The sequence below is a fragment of the Perognathus longimembris genome, chromosome 17 (assembly GCF_023159225.1).
Source record: "Perognathus longimembris pacificus isolate PPM17 chromosome 17, ASM2315922v1, whole genome shotgun sequence".
In the NCBI taxonomy this organism is placed as follows: Eukaryota; Metazoa; Chordata; class Mammalia; order Rodentia; family Heteromyidae; genus Perognathus; species Perognathus longimembris.
This window is the reverse complement of record NC_063177.1, coordinates 11,827,957-11,853,010: the sequence shown is the minus strand read 5'-3', so window position 1 is coordinate 11,853,010 and position 25,054 is coordinate 11,827,957. Positions and strand designations below refer to the sequence as shown.

The 25,054-nt window shown below is 46.5% G+C and overlaps 1 protein-coding gene across 1 annotated transcript in view; it reads left to right on the top strand.

The window, feature by feature from the left end:
* Positions 1 to 25,054, top strand: part of Ntn1 (netrin 1) — a 176,225-nt gene that overhangs the window by 94,970 nt on the left and 56,201 nt on the right. Inside the window, exon 3 of the mRNA XM_048365222.1 lies at positions 19,743 to 19,931. Within this exon, the coding sequence (XP_048221179.1) occupies positions 19,743 to 19,931 (189 nt within the window). The remainder of the gene's footprint in view (positions 1 to 19,742; positions 19,932 to 25,054) is intronic.

Here is a 25,054-nt window from a genome sequence, read left to right as displayed (position 1 = left end):
CTTGCGTTAGTCAAAGATGATGGTATCTTTAGACTAGGGAAGTTAGATCTGGGAAAGATTTGGGAATCAGTTAATGGGGTTAAGGAGCAGGAGGTGGTAAATGTGACTCTTGTATTTCCAGGTTGTATAGATGGGGAGATGAAAACATTATTTTCTGGAAGACCACTGGACTGGTGAGGGAATATCATGACTTTCAAGTTTGCATGCCATGCAAACTTGAAAATGCCTATGCGCGATCTGAGATTGAGACAGGCAGTTAGATGAGCATGTCATAAGCTCAAATATTTCTGAGCCAGAGATACCAACTCTGGAATCATCTCTCCTAAAGAAGTTAATAATTGAGTTGGATAAGAAAACCAAGTAAGCTAGAGGAGTGAGAGGAGAGGAATCTGTACTTCTCCTAGATGAAGTCCAGCTTCAGTTACAGGGAATAGAAGGTGGAGCCTCAGAAAGAGTCAGCACCATGGGAGGAAAACAGGTATCTGAGGGGATTGGTTCAAGGATTCTCCTCCCACCCCGCACCCAGATACCAAAATCCTTGTATTTATATCTTCCCGGACACTTTAAATCTGCTCTGGATTACTCATACTACCTAATATAACTTAGGTGCTATGTTAATAGTTGTCCTGCTGTATTGTTTAAGAAATAATGACCAGAATAAAAAGGCATGTGACAGACAATACCTTTTCTCTCCCATCTGTCCGTCCGTCCTTCCTTCCTTCCTTCCTCCCTCCCTCCCTCCCTCCCTCCCTCCCTTCTGTCAGTACTGGGGCCTTGAACTCAGGGCCTGGGCACTATCTCTTAGCTCTGTTGCTCAAGGCTAACTTACCCAGCTCAATATTTTTTCTGAATATTTTCACTCTCAGGCTTTTTAATCTATGGATAAAGAACCCATGAATGTTCTAGATGCTGGTACCTGACTCTTATAATCTCAGACACACAAGAGGCTAAGATCTCAGGACTGAGGTTCAAAGCCAGCACAGGCAAAAATGTCTATGAAACTCTTTATCTCCAATTAATCAGCAAAAAGGTAGAAGTGGAGGCATGCTTCAAGTGGTGGCATGCTTCAAGTGGTAGAGCCACCATCCTTGAGTGGAAAAAGCCAAGTTAAGGGTGCAAGGCCCTGTGTTCAAGTTCTAGTACCAGTGCGCGTGCGCACAACCCCTCCCCCCAGAAATGCAGTATACAAAGTGTACTGATGCTGTAAATTGATAAAATAAACAAAACCAAAAGTTACATGTATGTATGTATGTATGTACATACATGTACGTATGTATGTAAAGTTACATGTATGTATGCTTTGAAGTGATATATGTGATGGAGAATGAGAAAGCCCAGGAGAGCACAGGAGGCTGGGTTCAAGGGTAGTTTGGGCAGTTGACAAGGTAGCTGAGACTTGGAAGCTTGCTGGGCACCAGTGCCTCACACTTATAATACTAGCTGCTTAGAAGACTAAGATCTGAGGATCGCAGTTTGAAGTCAGCCAGGGCAGGAAAGTCCATGAGACTCTTATCTCCAGTTAACATCCTCACTGCCCATAGGGAGGAGAGAGAAGGTCATGGTGATGAAGGTTTCATAGTCTGAGGACCTGGGCCTTGACTTGTTTCTTGAAGTGGATTTTGTTGTGATCCAGAATGATGGTAGTGTCAGGAGTGGGGAGACACAGAGGTGGTCAGGCAATTGGGAAGGGATTTGGTAGACTTGGATTCAGGATTCAGGAGCAGTTCTTCTGGGGGTCATGGGAGTGCATTTTCCTGGGCCAGAAAGCAAGGAGCACATGTTGTCATCTCTGACAATTCCATCTGCCTTAATTCTGTGCACACCAGTCATTTTATTTTCCTGCAACAGAGGAACATTGAGGCATCCCCAACATGTCCTTCCTCTGGTACCGTACTCTTCTGCATCCTTCCTGTTCTTGGCTTGCCTGTCCTCTCTTCCTCCCCATTGTCAAATCACAGCTCTCTCCTTTTGGAGCATCAGAATTCTGTGTAAATGATGAGCAGTCCAGTGAAGGTGCTCTCCCTTGGGACGCTTAGAGAGAGGACTTTCCTTTAGAGGTGCTCTAAAACTGTATTCTAGACTGGGTTCTAGAAAGGAGAGGTGATGACACAACAGTCCCTTAAGTTTAAGAGAATGGGCACTGACCCTGTCTGGAGAATGCAAGAATCATCCCACTGTAAACTTGGAGCACCTCAGAGATGAGCTCGCTTCAGTTTGACACTGAGGCTCTACCCTGAATGCCCCCTTTTGTCCATCTCCCTGGTGTGGTGTCCTGAATACACTCTTCTCTGAGCAGTGAAGCCCATAGATCATCTCTGAGCCAGTGTTTCTAGCATCCAGCAGATCTCCCAGGGACTCCTGGAACTGTTGTTTGCTATGGTAATAGCAACGTCAGTCGTTCTCCTGCGTCAGCTGCTGTTGGCAGGTGGGTGCCATTACTGCCCATATTCCTAGATAAGAAAGCAGAGGCACAAGAGGTTAACAGACACAGCCAAGGTCAAGTATTCTGTGCCAGTAACCTGTGACAGATGGTATTTAAGCTCATGCATATGGCAACAGACTTTCTACCTCCCCATTGAGATGAAGCAGAGGCCAAGGGCCTTATCTCATCTGATAACAGGGTGCCTGTAATTACTCCTCACTCATGGACCATTGAGTTGGAGCAGGGGATCAGGTGACTGGCCCAGCCCCACAGGTGAAAATGAGAACAGGTCCAGAACCCCTTCATTGAACATGCTTCCTGGCCTCAGTGGCATTTCACTGGTGACAAACTAGCACACCAAGGAGAGAAGAGCGGTCCCTAACTTTAGCCTAATGAATTCTGCTGTTGCAGCTTGTTTGCATTTGTCAAGTTAATTTCTTTTCCAGACAGAACCACAGACCAGTGTCCCTGCCTCCTCAAGTGTGCCCTTCCCTGGGGGTCCTGACGTCTGTGGCTGTACTCCGGCCAGCCGTTTGGAACTTCAGGCCAAGGGAGGGCCAAGAAGAGAAGGGGCTGGGCTGGCAGAGGCTGGTGGCTGGTGAGGACAGTGCTGCCTCCCCCAGGGGCTGGCCAGCTCTCTAGCTGTGGCAGGCACATGAAATCTGAACTCTGGAGGGAAATTTACTGCACAATAAAGAAAGAATGGCCTGCTTCGGGGACAATTAAAGCCACATTACTGTGGAATTACAGAGGACGCCTGGGGAATTAGTGACATCCTAGGCAGCCAGAAGTGCCAGGGCCAAGAAATGTAGGGCGTTCACATATGTGCCCTCCCCCCCACTAGTAAAGGGAGCCAGGCTGGTTTTCAAACTCCTCCCTTGCTTTAGGGTCAGGAAAAACATTTCCAGAGACTACCTGAGGGGGGCTATTGTCATAAAACAATCCCACCGGCCTGGGCCAGTTGGTGCCTTAAATAGTTTCATTCTGGCTACAGACCCCACCAAAGTCACTTGGTTGAGGTCTAGCAGGGTAGATTCTACCTCACAGTTCACCCCTGGGGGAGAGGAAAGTTCCAAGATTGTGAGCTGGAATGGAGCAGGGCTCCATCAAGTCCCTGTTACCCTGGCAAGTCTTATAAACTTTGCCTGGGTTTCAACATCCTTATCTGTAAAGTAAGAATAATAAAACTTTTCTCATCTGATGCCTGTGGGCATGTTGTTGGGTGGATAAGATATATATGTATATATGTGTGTGTGTGTGTATGCATATATAAAATATCTCTGTGTGTGTGTGTGCATGCGTGTGCACACGAGAGTGAGAAAGTATGTGTGCCAATCCTGGTGCCTGGATGATATCCCTGAGCTTCTGTGCTCAGGGTTAGTTCTCTATCACTTGAGCCACAACTCCACCTCCTTTTGGGTAGTTAGGGAGGTAAGTGTCTCAGACTTCCCTGCCCGGACTGATTCTGAACTTTAGTCCTCAGATTTCAGCCTCCTGAGTAGCTAAAATTACAGGTATGAGCCACTGGTGCCTGGTTGTACTTCATTCTGTTCCCCCCCGCCCCAACCCTGGGGCTTGAACTAGGGGCCTGGGCCATGTCCCTGAGCTTTTGTGCTCAAGGTTAGCACTCTACTACTTGAGCCATAGCTCTACTTTTGTTTTTTTTTTCGGGGGGGGGGGGGGGTAGTTAATTGGAGATAGGAATCTCACAGACTTTCCTCTTGGGCTAACTTCAGACTTAGCCCCCTGAATACCTAGGTTTATAAGTATGAGTCACCAGTGCCTGGCTGTACTTTTTGTTGTTGTTGTTGTTATTTTTGCCAGCCCTGGTGTTTGAACTCAGGGCCTGAGCGCTGGTCCTTACTTCTTTTTGCTCAAGGCTAGCACTCTACCACTTGAGCCACAGCACCATTTCTGGCCTTTTCTATATATGTGGTGCTGAGGAATCGAGCCCAGGACTTCACGTATGCGAGGCAAGCACTCTACCACTTGGCCACATTCCTAGCCCCTGGCTGTACATTTTATATAAGGGAGTTGGGCATCCCTGGTATGTGTCCGTCCTAGAACCCATCCCTGGAAAGCAGGGAATGACTGTGATGATATAAAGTGTGGATTGTTTAGAAGAACACATGTTTTAGTACAAGCTTTCTACTCTAGCTTCCAGTGAACTGGAAGGAGATTGTGTTCTGAAATTACAATTTCCATGATTCAGCCAGTCCTAGGCTTGGGAGATCTCAAGGCATTGATGCCCTTTGATGTGCATCTCTTATTGATCCTGGCATACCTTCAGGGTGTGGTGCATGTGTTTATGAAGGAGGACATAGGATGAGAGAAGCAGCCTTAAGGTGCTGGATGGGAACTCTAGAATCTGGCCTCATAGGGAGGCTGTGAAGGATAAATGACACAGTCACTCTGGATGTATGATGTTTTCCTGTGATAGTGAGCAGAAGGAGTTGGGAGCAGCTGTGTTAACTGCCCGGTCTTTGAGTACTGCTCCTTCTTCTCTTCTAGCTGTCGCCCACCTCATCCTTCAGGCTGTGACTTAGCATTTGTTCTTTTTGTGTGTGTGTGTCAGTCCTGGGGCTTGATGAGCTCAGGGCCTGGGCACTGTCCCTGAGCTTGTTTTTGCTCAAGGCTACTACTCTATCACTTGAGCCACAGCACCACTTCTGGCCTTTTCTGTTTATGTGGTGCTGAGGAATTGAACCCAGGGCTTCATGCATGCTAGTAGGCAAGCACTCTTACTACTAAGTCACATTCCCAGCTCTTGGGTTTTTTTTTGTTTTCTTAGAGCTCCCAGGAGCTACTTACTCCTAGTTACATTAGAGTTCTAGCAGAGATTATCATCTTCTTTTAGGGTAAGGCCTCAAGGAAGGGCCAACCATTCTTAATGACATGCTAAAATGAATGCTTGAAGCTAACTGCAAGAGACTTCCTTGTTCCCACAACCTTTCACTGGTAAGCAGGTCTGAAGGACTTCTGGTCTTTAGAGGATCTAGGAGATTTACTCTGTATTGGGTGCTGAGTCAAAGCAGGGATGTAGGATGTCTGTCATGGCCAGAGAGCTAGGTAGGCATTGGGCCATGCTGCAGGACTCAAAACAAGAAGAAAATGGGGAGGGGTTGACTTGAATAGGCTTATCCTTAGGATTGATCCTTACCAGGATTTTGCTGTGAGTTACTTACCATTTCTAAATCCAGAAGAACGATTTTTGGTACCACTCTGACCTTAGAGATGTCAACTGCAGACAGTTGTATTGGTGACTTTCTGCAGAACATTCTTTGTCTTGAAGACTTCAAAACTCTGAACTAATGGCCTGGTGGGTATAATTGAGCCCTTGCTGTCTCCCTGTACTGCTACAAAAGTCTGTTCAGGAAACAGTCACATGCATAGCCACCATTTCTTTGTCCAGGAGGAAGAGTTTACAGTGGTCCGCGGGCCATTTTCTGATAACTCAGGACATATTTCCCAAAGGGCTATCTGTACTCATTTTCTGCCAACAAATCCCCCCATGTTTTCTGCTCTCTTTCCCATGTGAACAGTTCCTATCTCAAGGACTTTTGCAGACTGCCTTGCCTGTCACTGACTCCTGTGTAAGAATGTTCGTGGGAGGGCTGGGGATGCAGCTCTGTAGTATTAATGTTGCCTAGCATGTGGTAGGCCCTAGGTTCTGTCCCTTGTACTACAAGAAGACAGAACAATGTTCATGGGACCAGACCTGGTCTCAGACCTGGAAGGATTTTCTGGCTCAGGGGCCAGAGGCCATCTCCTTAAAGGCTGTGTTGGAAGGGCTTTTATTTGTCTGGGTCTCCCTCCTCCTCCAATCCACAGTGGAATGTACCTCCTATATACATCTTTCTACTTGAATGCCTTTAGGGATGTCCGAGGTCACTCTCCCAGGGGTGGCCAATTCCAGCCCCTTTGGTCAGCAGGAATCTAGTGTCCCTTGTCATTCCCTCAGTTTCGTGGTCACCTACATTCTTCCATGACATAATTTTTAATTAAACTCTTAAGTTGTATTAGCTCATAAACCCTTTTCTGATCTTTAAATAAATTGTAGCTATTGGTTTAATTGAAATAACAGTATTTGGAATACAGGGTCAGGTTTTGATTAGTTCTACCATAAAGCATTCCTTGATGCTTTCTTTTTTTAAATAAGAGTTTTATGCTGCTTGGGCTATACTTTCCTTCCTCCTCCTTGCCCTCCAGCCTCATGTCAAGATCTTTGCATATGAAATTAAGGGTCTTTGCCTGTGCTGTTAGGGGAATTCTAGGAAATAAGGAGCCCCTTGGGAGTCTTGGTGGGGCAGAGAGGTGGCTCTGCTCAGTGGTGACAGTGACCTCACATAGCAATGCCTCTCCCCGCCCCTCACTATGCATTTCTAGGGCACAGCATTTCTCCTTTGGCAAGAAAAAGAAAAAACACCACCTCATGTGAAATGAACACATCTTAAGGATAGGGTGGGGTTGTTAGAGATACAGGACTACCCTGCAAACAAGCCCCTTGGGCATACTTTTATGAAAATAATTTGTCACCGTTCACATTTAACTAGATGTCCTGCATTTTGATTTCTGAAATTAGGAAAGTGAGAAGGCACCTTGTTAAACCCAGATGGGCTGACCAGGACCCAAGTTTACAACCTCTATACTTCCATGAACCAAATGTTCATCCATGGGGCATAGGAGGCCACATGAAATATAACGTCCTTGGAGTGTTGTAGACTGGTCTCTGGAGATGACAACTCAAGCTGAAGTTAGTTGAATTAGACCCAAGGGTCAGGCAGAGAGGGGTACAGCCTCTGGGGATAACGATGAATGAGAGAGAGTAAGGAGTGACCTGGTGTCCCAGAACCAAGTAACTGCAAGTCATTAGGCCCTCAGCACCCCCTCCCCTTCATCGCAGGAGTCCCACATGTGGCAGCCTGGGTGATGGGACCCATTACAGATGGGAAATGACTCCAGGGAGCTGGGAGCCATTTCCAGCTTGGGTGGCTCCTCTGGCAGCTCAGCCCTCACATGTTCATTGAAGAAAGAACATGGATTGTGTGCTCCACCTCTGGGGAAAGTGAGTGGAACGAAGCCCCTGCGCTACAAGAAGGCATCTGGCAGGGCAGTTAAGTCACATTCAGAGGATTCATGGCAAGCCAAGGCCGGGGTTGGGGAGGGAGAGGGGAGAAAGGATGAGCGGAAGTGGGGAGGGGTGCTTCACCTAGGCAACCTCTTTCATGTTGAAAGATCTTTGCTCTCTGGAAGGAATCTAGTAGCCAGGCGTTGGGGGGTGATGGAGCTTTCTGCCCAGATCGTGTCACCCTCTCCAGGGGCGGGGAGGTCTGGACAGAGCCATGAAGTTTTTAGAAGAGTTTATTGTCACTAACTATTGCCAGGCCCTTGGCAAAGTTTCTGGCTGTGGGGGACCAGGCTTCCCGAAGTGTATTCTATAAGAGGGAAAAACTAGGAAACCTTGGGAAGCTCTTAGCTCTTGCATTTACCTTTAGGAAACAGGGTCCTCTGCCCCATTTGAGGGATGGATTCCTGCCTTGGATGGGAGTGAAATGTTTCTGTTACAAGAATCTTGGCAGATCCTGAATCTCTAGACCTTCTATTTTGGATTGTTTTCCCCCTTGAGGTGAAGGGAGTTTACATTTTTGAGGCAGTGGGAAGCCATGGAAGGTTCCAGAACAGGAGGATGATGATAAGGTGAGAGGAATGCTTGGAGAAGGGCTTACTTGGAGTTAGGGAAGGCCTACAGTTGAGAGCACATGGTGGACCTGGCCAGATATCCCTGTGGGAGGTGACCCTCCGCCCGCTGCCTGGGGCTGGGCTCTGGAGAGGGAAGCCAGGGAGGATCTGAGGAAGGCTGCAAAGAATTGATGACTGCTTGGGGCTTACTCAAGCCTCCTCGGCATTTCCTTCTCTGAGAGAGGCTTGACTGCCTTCCGGGAGGGCGGGGCTGGCAGAGGGTATTTGTGCAGCCCAAACCCTGGGCTGTACTGCATGGCGAGCCGTTAGTTAGGAGGGGGAGATCATGTCAAAGCCTTAGGGGGAGGCGTAGCAGCCAAAAATGGGCTGGGGAAAGAAAAGGCTAAGATGTTTACAGAGGAAAAAGTCAATGGAAAAAGTGACTGGGAGGTCAAGTAGATTTGGGAGACAGCCCTACAGTCAGGAGAGGAGGGAGTGGATGTGCCCCTCCCAGAGGGAGCAAGAGCTACAGGGTCTCAGCTGTGGTTTCTGGACCCTCTGAATCCCATACCACAGTTTTGCTTGTGGCCCTTCCCCAGCCCATTCAAAGGGACCCTGGTTCAACAGTAAATATCCCTGCCGAGTGAGACCTACAGGTCTGCTGTTAGGAGACGCTGTACAAACTTTAGGCTTATCTCTCCTACCCCTCCCCCGCCCCCTACTCTAGGTCTTTCTCCAGATGCTCCAGAGGCCTGGCTAGGTGGGGGCCTGCACTCCCTCCCCTCAGCTCTTTGTCTGTGGGTCTTGACAAAAGGGCCTGGCCTTTCCCGAGCCCCACAGGTGTGAAGAACTTGTTACTGCTGTGTTTGTTCAGCCCTACTAGTGGCCTGTAGGACTGTTGACAGAGGGCGGCTTTGTGATCAGACTTGGCTAAAGCTCCCTAAGCCCTCAACAAACACAGGCCACTTATCTCCCATAGTTTATCAGAAACCATCTAAAGCCTGTCTTTGCCAGGCCTGCCTTTCTGACCCATTGCTTGGGAGACTGGGTTCCAAAGCATTTCTTTCCTTTTTTCCTTTAATTTTTTATGCAAAAAAATATTCCGTACTCCTTCCCCGATGGATGACACCTTAGATAAGAAAAGCCGTCCTGGGGAGGGGTCCCCAGAGATTTTGTTTTCATTTTGGAGCTTGCAAGCCTCTGCCTCCCCAGGGGACTCCAGTGAAAAGAGGAAGGCTGGCTGGTGTCAGGTGCTCCAGGGCTGACCAGGGAAGGACCACCTCAAAGCACACTACAGTCTTTACCCCCATCTGCAGGGGATGTACCTGCAACTGCAGCCGTGCTGACTCCTATGGATGCTATATTTTCCTATGTGGACATACCTACAGTTGAGTTCAGTTGATAAGTAATTACAGCACAGTGAAAGATTAGCAGTAGCTAATAATAAAGTAAAGTCAATACAATACTCTAATACAAGTTATGTGAATATGGTCTCTCCTGGTAACTGTTCTGCTTCTGGTGATAAAGTGTTAAGACAGGGATCCTGCCTGATGAGATAAAGTTAGGTCAATGCCCAGGCTCCTAGCCTGATGGTTAGGCTATTTCTGATCTTCTGATAAGTTAGAAGGAGGGATTCTCTCTGCCTTGGTGATCCTGAATTGCTCCGCCAGGACCTTATGTCCTGGTTACAATTGACCATAGGGAACAAACTTCAGAAACATGAAACTTCAGAGACCCTGGAGAATATCCCACCAGAACCCATTTCCAGAAGACCCAAGCTGTCATCAGCTCTGTTGACCATGCCCTTTCCCCATGCTGTTAACCTATAAAGACCTGCTGCCTCTACCTTCATTGAGGTGGTGGTACACCTACATGGGATGACTGGGAATGATGGTGGTGTCTTACTGCTCTTTCATAGCCATATCACTTGTCCCACAGTCACACCTTGTGCTCTTCACAATAGTACTCATCACCACCTAGAGCAATCCCCTCCTGAACTCCCAGGAACCCTCCTCAAGGCAGCTGTAATGACTTGTGTCTTCTACTCTGCCCCCTTGCCTTTCCATGAGTTTTAGTATCATGCAGTTGTAGACATTTAGGATGAGGAAAAAATGTACAGGTGGTCAGATCCAAATGTTTGTTTCCAGATGTGAATATGGAGGTCTAGAGAGGTCAAGTGGATATTGCAGTACCACACCACCTGGGGAACAAGAGATGGGGGGGTGAGGGAGCCCAAGCCACCAATATTGGGTCCCAACCCTTTTCTAGGGATGCTCTGTCTATGTGTGGTAGGATTTATTTATTAACAACTGGGCATCACCTGTGTGTGCCCCACTTCTGCATAGTAACTTCCCAGGTCCTAGGGCTTTGGAGCCTCCTTTTTCTTTTTATCAAAATGTGTCCCTTAGGGCTGGGGATATAGCCTAGTGGCAAGAGTGCCTGCCTCGGATACACGAGGCCCTAGGTTCGATTCCCCAGCACCACATATACAGAAAACGGCCAGAAGCGGCGCTGTGGCTCAAGTGGCGGAGTGCTAGCCTTGAGCGGGAAGAAGCCAGGGACAGTGCTCAGGCCCTGAGTCCAAGGCCCAGGACTGGCCAAAAAAAAAAAAAAAAAAAAATGTGTCCCTTAGATGGGCAGAATCCAAACAACATGGGATCTTGTTAGACAAGCACATTCTCATATTCCTGTGTGACCTATGGTGTTGGAAGTTCTGGGGTAGGCATCCCTTGAAATGCCTTGCGGCTTTGGGATGGACTTGGAGTTACTTGGATTAAAAACAGCTGGAAAGAAGGAAGAGAGGCTGAAGTCTGTTAAGAGAGTAAAATTCTGTGGCTGTATGAACCCTACAGTGGCTGCTTCCTACTTTGAGTCTGGCACCTCCAAAGGGCTCCATTAACATTTGCTGAATGAAGAAATGAATGAACTTTGTCTTGTAATAACATCTTTCCTATCCTGTTTGCTGGGTTCCTTGAGAGTTTGATTCTCCCATCTTGTGGGCTCTGTTCTTTTGCCCATTGTGGACAGACTTGTTGTTGCCTATTGATTCTTCTTTTCCAGATAAGCAAATTGTCCAGTTCTCTTGAGAGAACTCTCAGGAACTTTTGCTGGTGTTCTTATTTTATATTAAAGTTGAAGCAAGTCTGGGGTCCTGGTGGCTCATGTCTGTAATCCTAGCTACTCAGGAGGCTGAGATCTGAGGATGGTAGTTTGAAACCAGCCCAGGCAGGAATGTCTGTGGGACTCTTATCTCCAATTAACTAACCATCAAAAAGCCAGAAGTGGAGCTATAGCTCTAGTGGTAGAGTACCAGCCTTGATTTAGAAAGCCAGGCAAGAATGCAAGGCTCTGAGTTCAAGCCCCAGTACTGGCACCCTTCCCTCTCCTCCCCCTCAAAAAATACAAGTTAACACCACATGATTACAAACACCAGAGCCTTGTCTGGAACCAGCATCCTCCTATTTGATGTCTTCTTAGTGGTTGCCTACTCTGGCTTGCTGTAGCTACTGCTTTAAGCCTTCTGTTAGTAGTGCTGACTCTTGGAAGGAAGCAACAGTGACTTCATTATTAACTACCCCTTGCACTTCCAAATGTTTTGTTCTGCTCACTCCTGTAACCTCAGCTCTATAGTTCTAGATAAATAGACAGGTGCTCAGGAAACATTTGTTGACTACATAAATAAATCCACCTGCCCCCAGATTTGCCAATAAGAAAGTGAAACTTACTTTAACATCTGGGCTTTGATTGTTTTTATAAATTTTTCTATATTTGTGATCTTTTCTTTGAGGCCTAGCTTATCTGTAGATGCACAGAAATGTCGCAGGTCCCTTGATGCTTAGGTCCATCTTGCCTCAACCTCTTTTCTGGAGAAGTTTCTGAGAGATCAGCTTAGAACAATTCTCAGTTGCCACCAGAAGCCAGGTGTGTAGGAGCTGTGGTTGCTAGCTGGGCCATTTTGGGAGATGACAAAAAAACTGGACTCCGAAGACACTTGTTCAGGGGAGGGAGGATGGAATAGTTAAAATTTATAAGCAAGAGGCACATTTTAAAATAAATCGAGTACCAAGTAGAGTAGCAAAGCCATAAAGAAAAGGAATTACGAGTGACCTCAAACTCTTAAAAATAGCTCTCAAATATTTTTATGACTCGAAACCAATTGTTTAAGGAGATGTTTCATATGAAGCCAGACTTCTGCATGCTGACCCCTCACAGACTGCCTGCTGTAAACTCTCCCCTTTACCTCCTTGCAGGGCTCCTTCTCCTCATGGTGGGTTCCATTCTGATTTCTTTTGGTTACATGGTTACGCCAGCTAGCAGTGGGTAACATTGCCTAAGATCTCGTTAAGAATCTATTGAATGGCTTCCCAAGTAGCTGGTTCAGATGGAGCAATGCTGGCAGAACACATTAGCTGTGCTTTGACTCATTTCTTGGGTCCTGTCTTCCAATCTCAGAAGGGCCCAGCAAGGTGGCTTTCCTGTCATTCCTGATAGCAGTGATCACAGCTGGAGGTTGCAGATCTTTCATGAGTTCCTCTCTCCTCTGAGATCCAAAGAATCTTGAGCCTGGTGCCAGTAACTCATTACTATAATCCTAGCTACTCAGGAAGCTGAAATCTGAGGGCAATGGTTTAAAGCCAGCCTGGGCAGGAAAAGTCTGTGAGAGTCTTCTTGTCTACAGTTAACCAGCAGAAAGTGGTAGTGCACCAGCCCTGAGTAAAAAACTCAAGTGAGAGCATAAGGCCCTGAGTTAAAGCCCTACTACCACAAAACAGAAACAAAAACACCTTGAAGCTGGACTCTGTCTTGCTTGTTGTTGGGTCCTCTAAACTCACACCAGAGTAAGTCTTCTGGCCTGTAGGCAGCAGCCCCCCAAATCATTGAGGGAAGCAGCAAATGTCTGTCTTACTCAGCCTGTCCTGGTGGTCTGCCCCTTCTCAGGACATAACTGAGAAGAATGCTTATCCCTGTACACAGCCTACAGATAGGGCTGCTATGGGTCAGTTACTTTTGGTCAGTTTCGCCATACACACTTATGTGTGACACTACATAAAGGATACGGGACAACTTTCTCAAAAGGACTGCTTGGGAGAAAAGACTATGATCTCACATGCTGGTAGGGCAGAGGAAGGGTCCCAGTTAGGGCCCAGAGCTTCTGGAAAGGCCCACAGCCTGGTGGTCTTCCACTGACAGAGCCCCTGGGCCACTTGACATTGGTTTGGGGGAGTTCATGCCAGAATCTATATAGGTCAGGGATGTGGCTTGACGATGTATGTTACAGTCTTTCTGGGCCTTGAATAAGATTGAGGGTTAGTTTATCAACAAACGAATGGATGCAAACTCAGTCTCTACGTACAGGGTTCTATTTAGACTCTAGGAGGGATCCATGGTGTGTAGAGTATGTTTCTCTCCCTAAAGGACTTCAGTCTGTTTGAATGGACACAAGAAGTTAAAAGCATAAGATGAAGCAAGAATATAAATAAAAGCATCAAGATAAATTCAGAATAGTTCAAAACAACAGTAAACACTATACCTTGTCGGAGTATGGTACAGTCAGTAAATCCTCTGTCTTATCTGTCTATCTACATATCTGTCTTCTTACTCTTTTCTTTTCATCCATTCATCTGTTCATCCTACCCATCCATCCATCCATCCATCCATCCATCCATCCACTCATCCACTGCATCTATTTATTCTGTCCATTCATCCTCCAACAAATCCATCCATTTATCTACTGACCCAATTCATCCATCTACTTGGTCCATCCATCCATCCATCCTCTCAGATGTTCTCACCTATTCTTTGTCTCTCTCATATGTTCTTTCTCTTTTATATAAAAAATATGTCCAGGCCTGCTATAATGGTAGACATATGAGCCAACACTGTCTCTATTCTCACTGAACCAACACAGTTGATGAGAGCATTTGTGTGCTGATGTTTGTGCTTATCTGTTCCTTTTTTCTGTTAGGATAGAAGCCCCTGGACAGTTGAAACTACCATCTATCTCTGTTTCCTATATGGCCTATGGCAGAGGCTGGCTTATAGTCAGAGCACTGTAAGTGTGTCTTGAACTGGACTTACCCGGGGTTGTCTGGGCAAGTCCAGATTTTTGGGAGAGATTGGTAATGTTTAAGAAATGTTGGCAACTAAGAAGTTGCATGTGTTACAATAGAACTTCCAGGACTTTTGATGAGAGAGGAAAATAAGAGTTGGTTTTTGGTCCCCAATCCCTGTCAAGTTTCTGTTCTGTTTTGTTATGCTGGGGTCTGAAATCAGCCGCATGAGGTGTACCCTTGGTGATCCCCCAGTGATAGCTGGAGGTGGCACAGTGCTTGGGGTCTCTGGGGTCCTGGGAAAGATGTAGAGCCTCATTGGTAGGGCAGGGCTCCTGTCCTGGCCATGCTAGTCCCTCAGGAAAGCCTGGGCCTTCCACCCCCTCTCTCCTTGCTGACCTCTGTTCTCACAAAGCTGCCCTTTCTTTCCCGGCCTTGAAATTTGATAATGAAACTAATACCCAATATTTTTGCCTCTGAGCGAAGCAAGAGATAAACAGGAAGGCACGAAGGATTAAGGTGTCTTGATGAGGCACGGGCTGGGGATAGGCCAGGAATTGGGTGACACCTTGGCTTGGAGCAAGGGGATCCAGATGTGAGCTGCTTTCTCTGATGCATTTTTCCATTTGTGTAGAGAAAATAAAACAAAGAGAAAAGAAAACAAGCTGTAAAATACTTTGCAGAAGTCTGATCATGGGCAATTGTCGCTTGATGTCCCCTGACAGCTCTGAGAAGCCGGGGAAGGGAGGAGAGCCCTGCTTTTTGATGTTGGCCTCTGAGTTTTCTTTTGTGTGACCACTTGTTTGGGGAGAACCTTTTGTTGGCATGAGGTGTGTATGGAAAAGACATTCCAGCCCCAGCTTCCCCTTTGGGTGGGGAAGAGGGGCCTCCCTCCCAGGAGGGGCCCAGAGGCCAGCTAGGGGATTCAGGAGGGCTGGGTCCTTCTTTATAGAGGATGACACTGGATAAGCATCTGCCTTCAAGGACCGAAAGATGCCACTAGGAAACCTTTCTGATACAAAGGAGGCTTGGAAGAAATAAGACTTCCATGATCCTTCCAGAGACTTAGCCCTAGACAGGTGTGTCAGAGCCTGAGGGTTCTGTGCTTGTAGGTTAGATCCTAGTTCGGGGGCCCATCTGTTACTTCCAGTGATATAGGTCCTTTCCTGGGACAAGGGTTGGTCTTCCTTTGTCCTGGGCTGACTGGTCACTTTACCTCTCTTGAGCCAATCCCCCTATATTCCTTGTTTGGCTGAGTCCAAAGAGTCATTGAGCATGTAGTTAAGCATGATAGGCATTATGAAGAGGGCAGGGCAGGGCAGTAGCTGCTTTCTTTGTGCCTGGCTGAGCTCAGTACTTGATGAGGCTCTTAGGAGTTGGGATTATCCTCTGATCTAATCTGGCTTCCAGATTTCAGGTTGTGAGCTGTCATAGCCTCTCCTCTAAAGCCCTCCTGCATTTCTACTTGTCAGTGAGTACTAATGAGTGATTTGGGGTTTGACTAGGAAGAACATTTAAAGAAACTATACCATGTCAGATGCTGGTAGCTCATGCTTATATTCCTAGCCATCAGGAGGCTGATATTTGAGGATACCAGTTTGAAGCCAGCCCAAGCAAGAAAGTCCATGACACTCTTTATCTCCAATTAATTGCCAAAAAAACCCCCAAGGAAGTGGAGTCGTGGCTCCAGGGGCAGAATACCAGCCCTGAGCAAAGATGCTAAGGGGCAGAGCCCAGGCCCTGAATTTAAGCCCCATTACCAGTGTGTATGTGTGCGCGCGCACACACACACAGCATAGAAAGAAAAAAAAGATTTATTTTTTTAAAAAACCCACAAAAATATCATATGAATAAGAAACTAGTACAAATATGTATAACAGTTTGAGGTAGGAAGGGCACATTTTTTTTTCTAGCCAATCAGAGACAAGCGCTAGACAATAGACAAAATTCTACTTTATATTATAGTCTCCCTTAGTGGGAATAATTAGCACAGGTTTAGGCAAGTCACAGCAGAGGATCACAAGAGCCCAATAGCTATACCCTTATGATGACATAAGATGATGCTAAGTGAAATGAACTCCATGTTATGGAAATGATTGTTATATCACAGTTGTAACTACTTTCAACATCCCATGTGTATCTGTAGCTTCTACTATTGATGATGTTCTTGTATCACCTTCCTGTGATTGTATCTACACTATCTCTGTAATCTTATCTGAGTATATTGGAAACCGTGTATACTGGTATTAGAACTAGGAAATTGAAAGGGAATACCAAAATTGAGAACACAGGGTAAAAAAAGAGAAACAACTACAAAAGCAATACTTGCAAAACTGTTTGGTGTAAGTGAACTGAACACCTCAGGGGGGAAAGGGTAAGGGGGAGGGGGGGAGGGGGGTATGAGGGACAAGGTAACAAACAGTACAAGAAATGTATCCAATGCCTAACGTATGAAACTGTAACCACTCTGTACATCAGTTTTATAATAAAAACTTAAAAAAAAACAAAAAAAACTGGGCAAATGGCATGAACAGGCAATACACAGAAATAGAAATAGACACATGGAGAAATGCCCAGTCGCCCCAGTAATCAAAGACATGCAAATTAAAATCATGTGCCTGGTTTTTTTTTTTTTCAGCCAGACAAATTGGCAAAGATTTTAGAAAAAGAAAAAGAATGCTGATACCAAATGTGTATTGTTATTCTTTTCAAGAGTGGGGTGAAATAAGAACTGTCACTTCCTGCTGGTGGGAGGGGAAGCCAATTCAGCCTTTTTCTGGGCTACTTGGCAACTTAGCTATTTGCATCCCAAACAAAAACAAGTACAGTAAATCAAAATTTAACTCAGAATTCTTCCTTGAGAAATGGACCTTACTACTGTAATCAGACCTGGATACAAATAGTGCATGTTCAAAGATGGTTCTGAAAGGATTACCATTAAGTCAGTGGTGGTCACCATTATCTAGTTGCTTCTAACAGTAACAGCTAGGAATTGCCTCGGTGCCCCAGCACAGAGGGGAGGGCACTGCTGTTGAATGCACCAACCTCAGACTGCAGCACTCTACCTTGAATTACACCTATACCATACAGTACCAGGTTAAATAATCATGGTGACACTGGTGGTTCATGCCTGTAATCCTAGCTACTCAGGAGGCTACGATCTGAAGCTTATGGTTCAGAGGCAGCCTTGGCAGACAAATCCGAGAGACTCACTTTTATCTCTAATTAACCAGCAAAAAGCTGCAAGTGAGTGTGGCTCAAGTGGTAGAATGCCAGCCTTGAGCAAAAAAGCCAAGCTATGTGTGTGCGTGTACACATACACGCACACACACACACACAGCAAAAAAAATCCACAAAAATTCTGAAAACTAGACTACAAAACTGGAGGTAGATAGGTAAAATCCATGTTTTTAGGAATTGATATCATGCCACCGCTGAACCACAAGCTAAGGAGGTCTACAAGGAAAAGCCCCCGAGTGCGCATTGATTGATGGAAATAGGGGTATGCTTTTTCTATTTCTGCATCTACTTTTCAGGTGCGTGGTGTTAAACATTTATTTTGAAATTCTGTGAAATGCAGTTTTGAGCACACAGCATAAATACAGAATAAACAGTGAAATATAATCAATGTATGTAATAGGCATAGATGAAAATTTTATAATGGAACCTATTATTTTGTAAAAATGCTTGAAGAGAGGGGGGCAGGGTGTATCTGAGGGTGAGCATAGGTAACGAGATCTAAACTGGGGTTATCATGGAGTTGGAAGTCCACAGAGGGCAGGTTGGCAGGTGATCATAGAATGGATGAGGAGAGCCATGTGGGGCCATTTGGCTATCTAGGGGATGGAGGGAGGTAGACCTAGAAAGGACACTGAAACTAAGACCCTGGGAGGATGGGAAGGATGCAGCAAGATGGAGAAGGGATGTCTGTGGAAGGAAGGACCAGCTATGGATGGGGTAGGTGGGAGCCACAGGCTTGGCATGCTCTTGAAACTTCCCAGAGTTTGGAACAACTATGGCAGGAGGGAGAGGTGGGTGAGCAGAGCTGAGGCTGGACCAGGTGTATCTTCCTCAGAGTCCCAAGGCCATGCTAAGTAATTTCAGCTTTATCCCCATAGTCATTCAGATTGGTGCCCAGAAATTCTGCTCTGTTTACAGTTTGCTCTAGCTATCCAGAAAGAATTGGTTCCAGGATTCCTATAAATTCCCAAATCCATGAATGCTCAAGTCCCTCCATAAAACAGCATAGTATTTGCACATAACCTACATTCTGTGTTCCTTATAATGCCCAAGGCAAGTGCTAGGTTAATACTTTTATATTATTTAGGGAACAATAATAAGAAAAAAAAGTATTTCAAAGCTGGATGCTGGTGGCTCACACCTGTAATCCTAGCTACTCAGGAGGCTGAGATCTGAGGATCATGGCTGCAAGCCAGCTGGGGCAAGAAAGTCTGTGAGATTCCTATCTCCATTTAGCCCCCAGAAAACCAAAAGTGACACTGTGGCTCAAAGTAGTAGAACACTGGACTTGAGCAAAAAAGCTCAGGGACACTGCCGAGGCCCTAAGTTCAAGCCCCATGATCAACCAAAAAAAAAAAGTATTGTAGTAGATGAAGTTTGTTTTTTTATTTTCTGAATATTTGATCCGTGGTTGATTGAATCTGAGGATATCACCTGGCAGATACAGGGAGATGACTGTGTTGGGTGAGTGATGGGGAGGCTTAATGGTGGAGAGGAAACCTGTGGATCCAAGAGGAGGCCACAGACTTGCAGCTGGAAATAGGGATTAGCAGGTTGGGAGCGCAGAGTTGGAGAGGGGCACAGGAAAGAGACTCCTGAGGGTGTCAGGGTGAGCTGGGAAAGCCACAGGCAGGAAGAAAAGCCAGAGGGAACAAAGCTGTTGGTCCAGAGACCAGGACTCTAGGCCTGCTCTCTAGGAGAAGGGAAGGAGAAGGGGCAGCGAGCCCTTGAGTCCTCAGTGGCATGAGAAATTGGGCAAGGAAGGTGTAGGTTGTAGGTATATGTGACTCCAGAGAACCAGAGCATGTGAAGGTAGAGGCGAAGGCCTTGGAGGCAGCCAAGAGGCTGCTCCTGTGTGTGTGTGTGTGTGTGTGTGTGTGTGTGTGTGTGTGTGTGTGTGTGTTGGCAATGTCTATTTCAATTACAGGGGTTAGAAGTCCAATATCAGGGTGTCAGCAGGCCTTGTTCCTGTGGCCTCTGTCCTTGCTGGTGGATGACTGCCTCTCGGCAGGTCTTCCCTCTGTGCGCACACCACCACGGAGTCTCCCTGTCCTCATATTTTCTCATGTACAGATGGATGCCTTGGAGGCAGACACAACCTTAGGGTCCATTTTAACTATGTCAGCTCATTAAAGACCTTTCTGACTAACAATGATGGGAGGGTTAGGACTGTTATACAGTAATTTGGGGACCTCCAGCCATGGCACCATGAAGATATCAATCAGTGTTTATGAGTATAAATAGAGGAGCCAAGAAAACACTCCTGGGGTGAGGGGACAAAGTGTCTTACTCCCAGAATGCTTGTCCTTCCTGCTTGCAGTGCTGATGGCCTCTCCTTGTTTTCCCTGTAGCCTGTAACTGCAACCTGCACGCCCGCCGCTGCCGCTTCAACATGGAGCTGTACAAGCTCTCAGGGCGCAAGAGCGGGGGTGTCTGCCTCAACTGCCGCCACAACACGGCTGGCCGCCACTGCCACTATTGCAAGGAGGGCTTCTACCGTGATATGGGCAAGCCGATCACTCACCGGAAGGCCTGCAAAGGTAGGCTGCCAGGGACATGGGAGGCCCTGGGCTTTCCTCTCCTTCTCTTTTTTCTGCTTTTCTCTTAATTCCTATACAGAGCAGCACAGACTGAGGTCATAGCACATACGCAAGTATATGCGTGCACAGCCTCTCTGGTATGTGGAGGTGTAAGCCAAAACAAAGGGGGCGAGGGAGACATGGCTCAAAGGAGAAGAAAGGAGAAGGTGTGATCTCCTGTGAGGGTGCAGGCCCGGCCCACAACACCTCCCATTCTGCTCCCCCTCCTTGGCTTCTCTGCACAGGTGTGCTGCATACCACAGGGGCTCGAGTCATGTTCACCAGGCTTACCATTGGGACAAAGGACCCTCTTTTCCCAAATCCACGGAGACATACTTCTTTGGATATGTGCACCCCATCCCCACCCCCATCACACACACACACAGACACACATAGTCCACATGAGGCCAGCAGTTTCAGGATCAGGGTCTCAGAAGGAACATTTAATCCATCTGCAAATAGCTTTACTTCTCAGGACAAAAAAAAAAAAAAAGAAAAGAAAAGGAGACGAAAGACTCTTATTTTCGTTCACTGAAGCAAGCACTAATGCTTTAACTTTCTTGCTGTTTGTTTTTCTCCCACCAACAAAAATGAAGCAATGGTCAGATGACTCAGAGGAACTGATGAAATGCCAGGGACTTGAGTGGTGGTGGCGGTAGGTGAAAATTGGGGCCCTTTCCCCACATTTGCTTTGGGGAACTCCAGGAAACAGGGCTTTCTTGCTTCAAAGGTTGGGGCCCTAGGACCATGGTTTGCTTAAGTATGGCTACTCAAGATGTTTACCTTGGAGTGCTCCTACAGGAGAGTTCAGCATACATGGGGTCCTAATGTGGGTTTCCCAAGTCATGGCAGAACGAGGCCCAGGTAGAGAACTAGCCACTGCTCAGCTGTGTGTGTGTGCATGCGTGTGTGTGTGTGTGTGTGTGTGTGTGTGTGTGTATGTGTATGTGTAGTGGCATTGGAGTTTTAGCTCAGGACCTTATACTTACGTGGGCCCTTGAGCCATGCTCCCACCCCTTTTTGCTTCAGATTTTTTTAGATGGGGTCTTCAATTTTTGCTTAGGGCTACCCTTAGATCCCAATCCTTCTACTTTGTGCAGCTGGGGTTTTTCTTTTTGGACATAAGAGTCTTCAAAAATGTTTTGCCTGAGGTGCCCTTAAACTGTGATCCTCCCCAATCTCTGCCTCCCAGGTAGCTGGGATTCTAGCCACACCACTGGGCCCCACTGCTCAGAGGCCTTTGTTGGTTTTGTTTTGTTTTATTTTGCCATTCCTGGGGCTTGAATTCAGGGCCTGAGCACTGTCCCTGGCTTCTTTTTGCTCAAAGCTAGCACTCTACCACTTGAGCCCCAGTACCACTTCCGTTTTTTTTCTATATATGTGATGCTGAGGAATTGAGCCCAGGGCTTCATGTATGTGAGGCAAGCACTCTACCACTAGGCCATATTCCCCGCCCACTGCTCAGCCTTTGAATGAAGCAGAGGGATCATCTTCATAACAGGAAATCTACCAGATGTTGGGCACTTAAGTGCCTGACTGACTACATCAGTTTCTGGGCCCAGTACAAAATGGAAATATGGAGTTTTTTATCCAGAAATGAAGAATTTCAAAAGAATGACAACAGAGCTTCAACCTTGAACATGGGGACTTGGCTGGCTGTGCTTGTGCAAATCAACAACAAATAACAACCACCAAAAACCTCACCAGGTTAGGAGGTCCCAAGGAGTAGTCTGATTCTTCCTCCTTATTGGTGGCCTTATGGCTGCCGCTGGTGGTTGGCAAGAGAAATCTGAGCATAAAGGTTTCCTGATTTGGAAGCTTTTACATTTGAAAGTTAACTGTTCAGGTAAGGAATCCCCCAGGAGACTTTGAGAATGGAAAGGTGGCCTAAGCAAAGGGGCCTGAGAAAGATCTGCATTGTCAGGAATGTTTGAGCAGGGTAAGACCAGAGAGACTTCCTTTGGGTTTTCAGAGAACATAGTTGGAAAGTGTCCAACTCCTTTGCTTGTTGCCCAAAGTGTTTGCTGTCCTTCTTTTACAGAAGAAATGGAGGCCAGGAGTCTTGTAAACAGTTGGCTCACACAAATTGGTTAGAAATTTGGCCAAGAATGTTTAACCCACGGCAGTCACTTAGGTGGGCAGTCCTGTGCCTGTGGATAAGAAGGTCTGGGCTGTACATAGAAGGACACTGGTCATTTCTTGCCCTACCTACCGCTTTCTGCTCTTGGAACAGAAATGCTCGGCTTCCTTTGTTAGATTCTAGAGGGGAGAGATTTGGGCAGATGAGAGGGCATTCCTTTACTATGATATCAAATGCTGGGGCCAGCCTAGAAAGCTGTCTTCCTTTTCAATACTGAGCAGCAACTGTCCCCAGCCTTAGTGGGGACCCTGAGGAAAGAACTGAGGGGAGAAGAAAATCCAAAGATGAATTCTACTCAGGGAAGCACAAGCAGGACCTGCTTGGGAATTATTGCAGGAGAGGGTGGAGTTATCCTGTTTTTTAATTAGAGAAAACTGTTTCAAAGAACCTGCCACCTGATTGATGAGGGAAGGCCAATGTTTTATTTATCTATCTATCTATCTATCTATCTATCTATCTATCTATCTATCTATCTATCTATCCATCCATCCATCCATCTATCTATTTATTTTTGGCCAGTTCTGGGACTTGAGCTCAGGGCCTGGGCACTGTCCCTGAGCTTCTTTTTGCGCAGGGCTAGCACTCTGCCACTTGAGCCACAGTGCCACTACTGGCTTATCTGTTTATGTAGTGCTGAGGAATTGAACCCAGGGCTTCATGCATGCTAGGCAAGCACTCTACCACTAAGCTATTTTCCCAGCCCCAACGCCCATGTTTTAATGATACCGTTTCCTGATTGGTGAGGGAAAACTTAGCCTGCTTCATGATTGGTGAGAAAAGATCTGTTTTAGTAGGGGACAAAATGTAACTGTTGTCTCATACCTGTGCAGAAATCCTAGCTACTCAGGCGGCTGAGATCTGAGGATTGTGGTTCAAAGCCATGTTGGGCTGGAAATATCCCTGAGAATTCTTCCCTCAATTGACTACCAAAACAGGAAGTGGAGCTGTGGCTCAAGTATAGAGTGCTAGCCTTGAGCACAAAAGCTCAGGGATAGTACCTAGATGTTGGATAGATGCGCTCATGCACACATACATACAGGCATGCATGCACAAAAGGTCTAGCCATCTGGTGGAGAAAGATACCTCTTGAAGCTTCCAAATCTTTCCCCTTTGTTTTCCCTTAACTATTGTCACCTCTTTAGTTGATGTGGGCACTTTCAGGGGCACACTTCCCACCAAAAATAGTCCCTAAGATCTTGGTGGGAGGCAGTTTTAAGAGTTGTTCAGAGGCTGGTTAGGGGAATGTATACACTTGAGATCTTCACACAGGAGTCTCTTGATCACCACCACTGTGACTACAGAGGCTTTCTGTCTTATCTTGGAAGCTATACTGTTATGCTTTTCTTTCTTTCATGGAAACTTGTTGGCTCCAGTATTGTGTCAACAGTGCTTTGACAGTTTGTTCTCAGAGGCTTTCAATCTTATATATATAACTCTGGCCCTAGCCCTAGTTCCTGAGATTGACCTCAGGAAACCTCATCAATGACCTTTAGGTGAAGGCTGCACTGTTTTGCATCGTTTCAGGCAAATTTCGTTGGTTTTTTTTTTTTTTTTTTTTTTTTTTTGCCAGTCCTGGACCTTGAACTCAGGGCCTGACCACTGTCTCCCTGGCTTCTCTTTGCTCAAGGCTAGCACTCTGCCACTTGAGCCACAGTGCCACTTCTGGCCGTTTTCTCTATATGTGGTGCTGAGGAATTGAACCCAGGGCTTCATGTATACAAGGCAAGCACTCTTGCCATTAGGCCATATTCCCAGCCCCTCAGACAAATTTCATAGAGGAATTGGGACCACTGGCTTTGGATGCCTGAGTTGGCTTGAGAATAGTCCTGAGGCTCTCTCTTTACTCCTTGACTTCTCAGATCTTGGGAGGGGCCCCAGGCCACCCGTGCACTGCTGGTGATTGGCTGACTGGGGACCTTGTTCAATGTAGAGCAGGGGTGGACCCAGACAAGAACAGCTTGGAGCAAGAGCATTTGATTCCAAGTGTTATTATGCAGCCTCCCCATTTGGGAAGTTTCATAGCAACAAATTTGTTGGGTTCTTTCTCCCCTCCCCTAGTTTATAAGCAAACCCGGGCTGGCAGGGTTGGTGCATACAAAGGGCTGTAATAAACATGCCCAGGGAACAGCCGTTGCACTCTCCAGCTATTCAGTGCAATTTCACAGCACTAGGATGGCCTCATTATGGTGTGGGCTCTTGTCCTATACAAAGTCAGATGAGATGAATTTCTCCCCTTTCTCCACAGAATGGTTTGTGAATGATACTCGTCCTGGAATCTGTCAAAAGATAGGAGGTTTTGTTTACCATTTGTCTTCTTTATGGACTTTGGAGGCTCTTTCTTTTTAGAGCCTGCAAAGAACACGTTGCTATTTAACCATTTCAGCCATGTCACCATTGATAACAATATTAATTTATCATCTTCCCAAACCATCTGTGATGGATAAAGACATTCCAGGAGTCCCCCGTGAGCCGAATTATGATGAGAATTAAGAAATTGCCCACTGCATCTAGCATCCCCATACAAAGGGCTGCGTTCCATCTCACTGAGCAGCCTGTTTTGCTCACTCATTGCCCTGCCCCCTTCAAGTCTGCAGTGAATGTGGCTGAATGAAGGCTACTAAGAAGGTGCCTGAGCCCTAAGAAGATGCAATCATTAGCAGAGAAGAAGCCTAAGACCACTCCCACTGTCTTTAAAGGCCATTCCCGCAGCTCCCATCCATCCTTTATTTCTTCAGGCAGCTCTGCTGAGGGTTGGTGTGGGAAGTCAGCACTCCAGTCTCACGACCCACACTCCCCCAAACCCCCCCACCGCCGTCTCCTAGAGATGCTGTGTGCAACCTCTGCTTTGTTTTTATTTGGGTGCATCTTTACCATATTCCCTGAGTGATGTGACAGTCTTATCTAGAGATGTGGCTCATGTTCAGAGTCTCTAGGGCACTGGGTC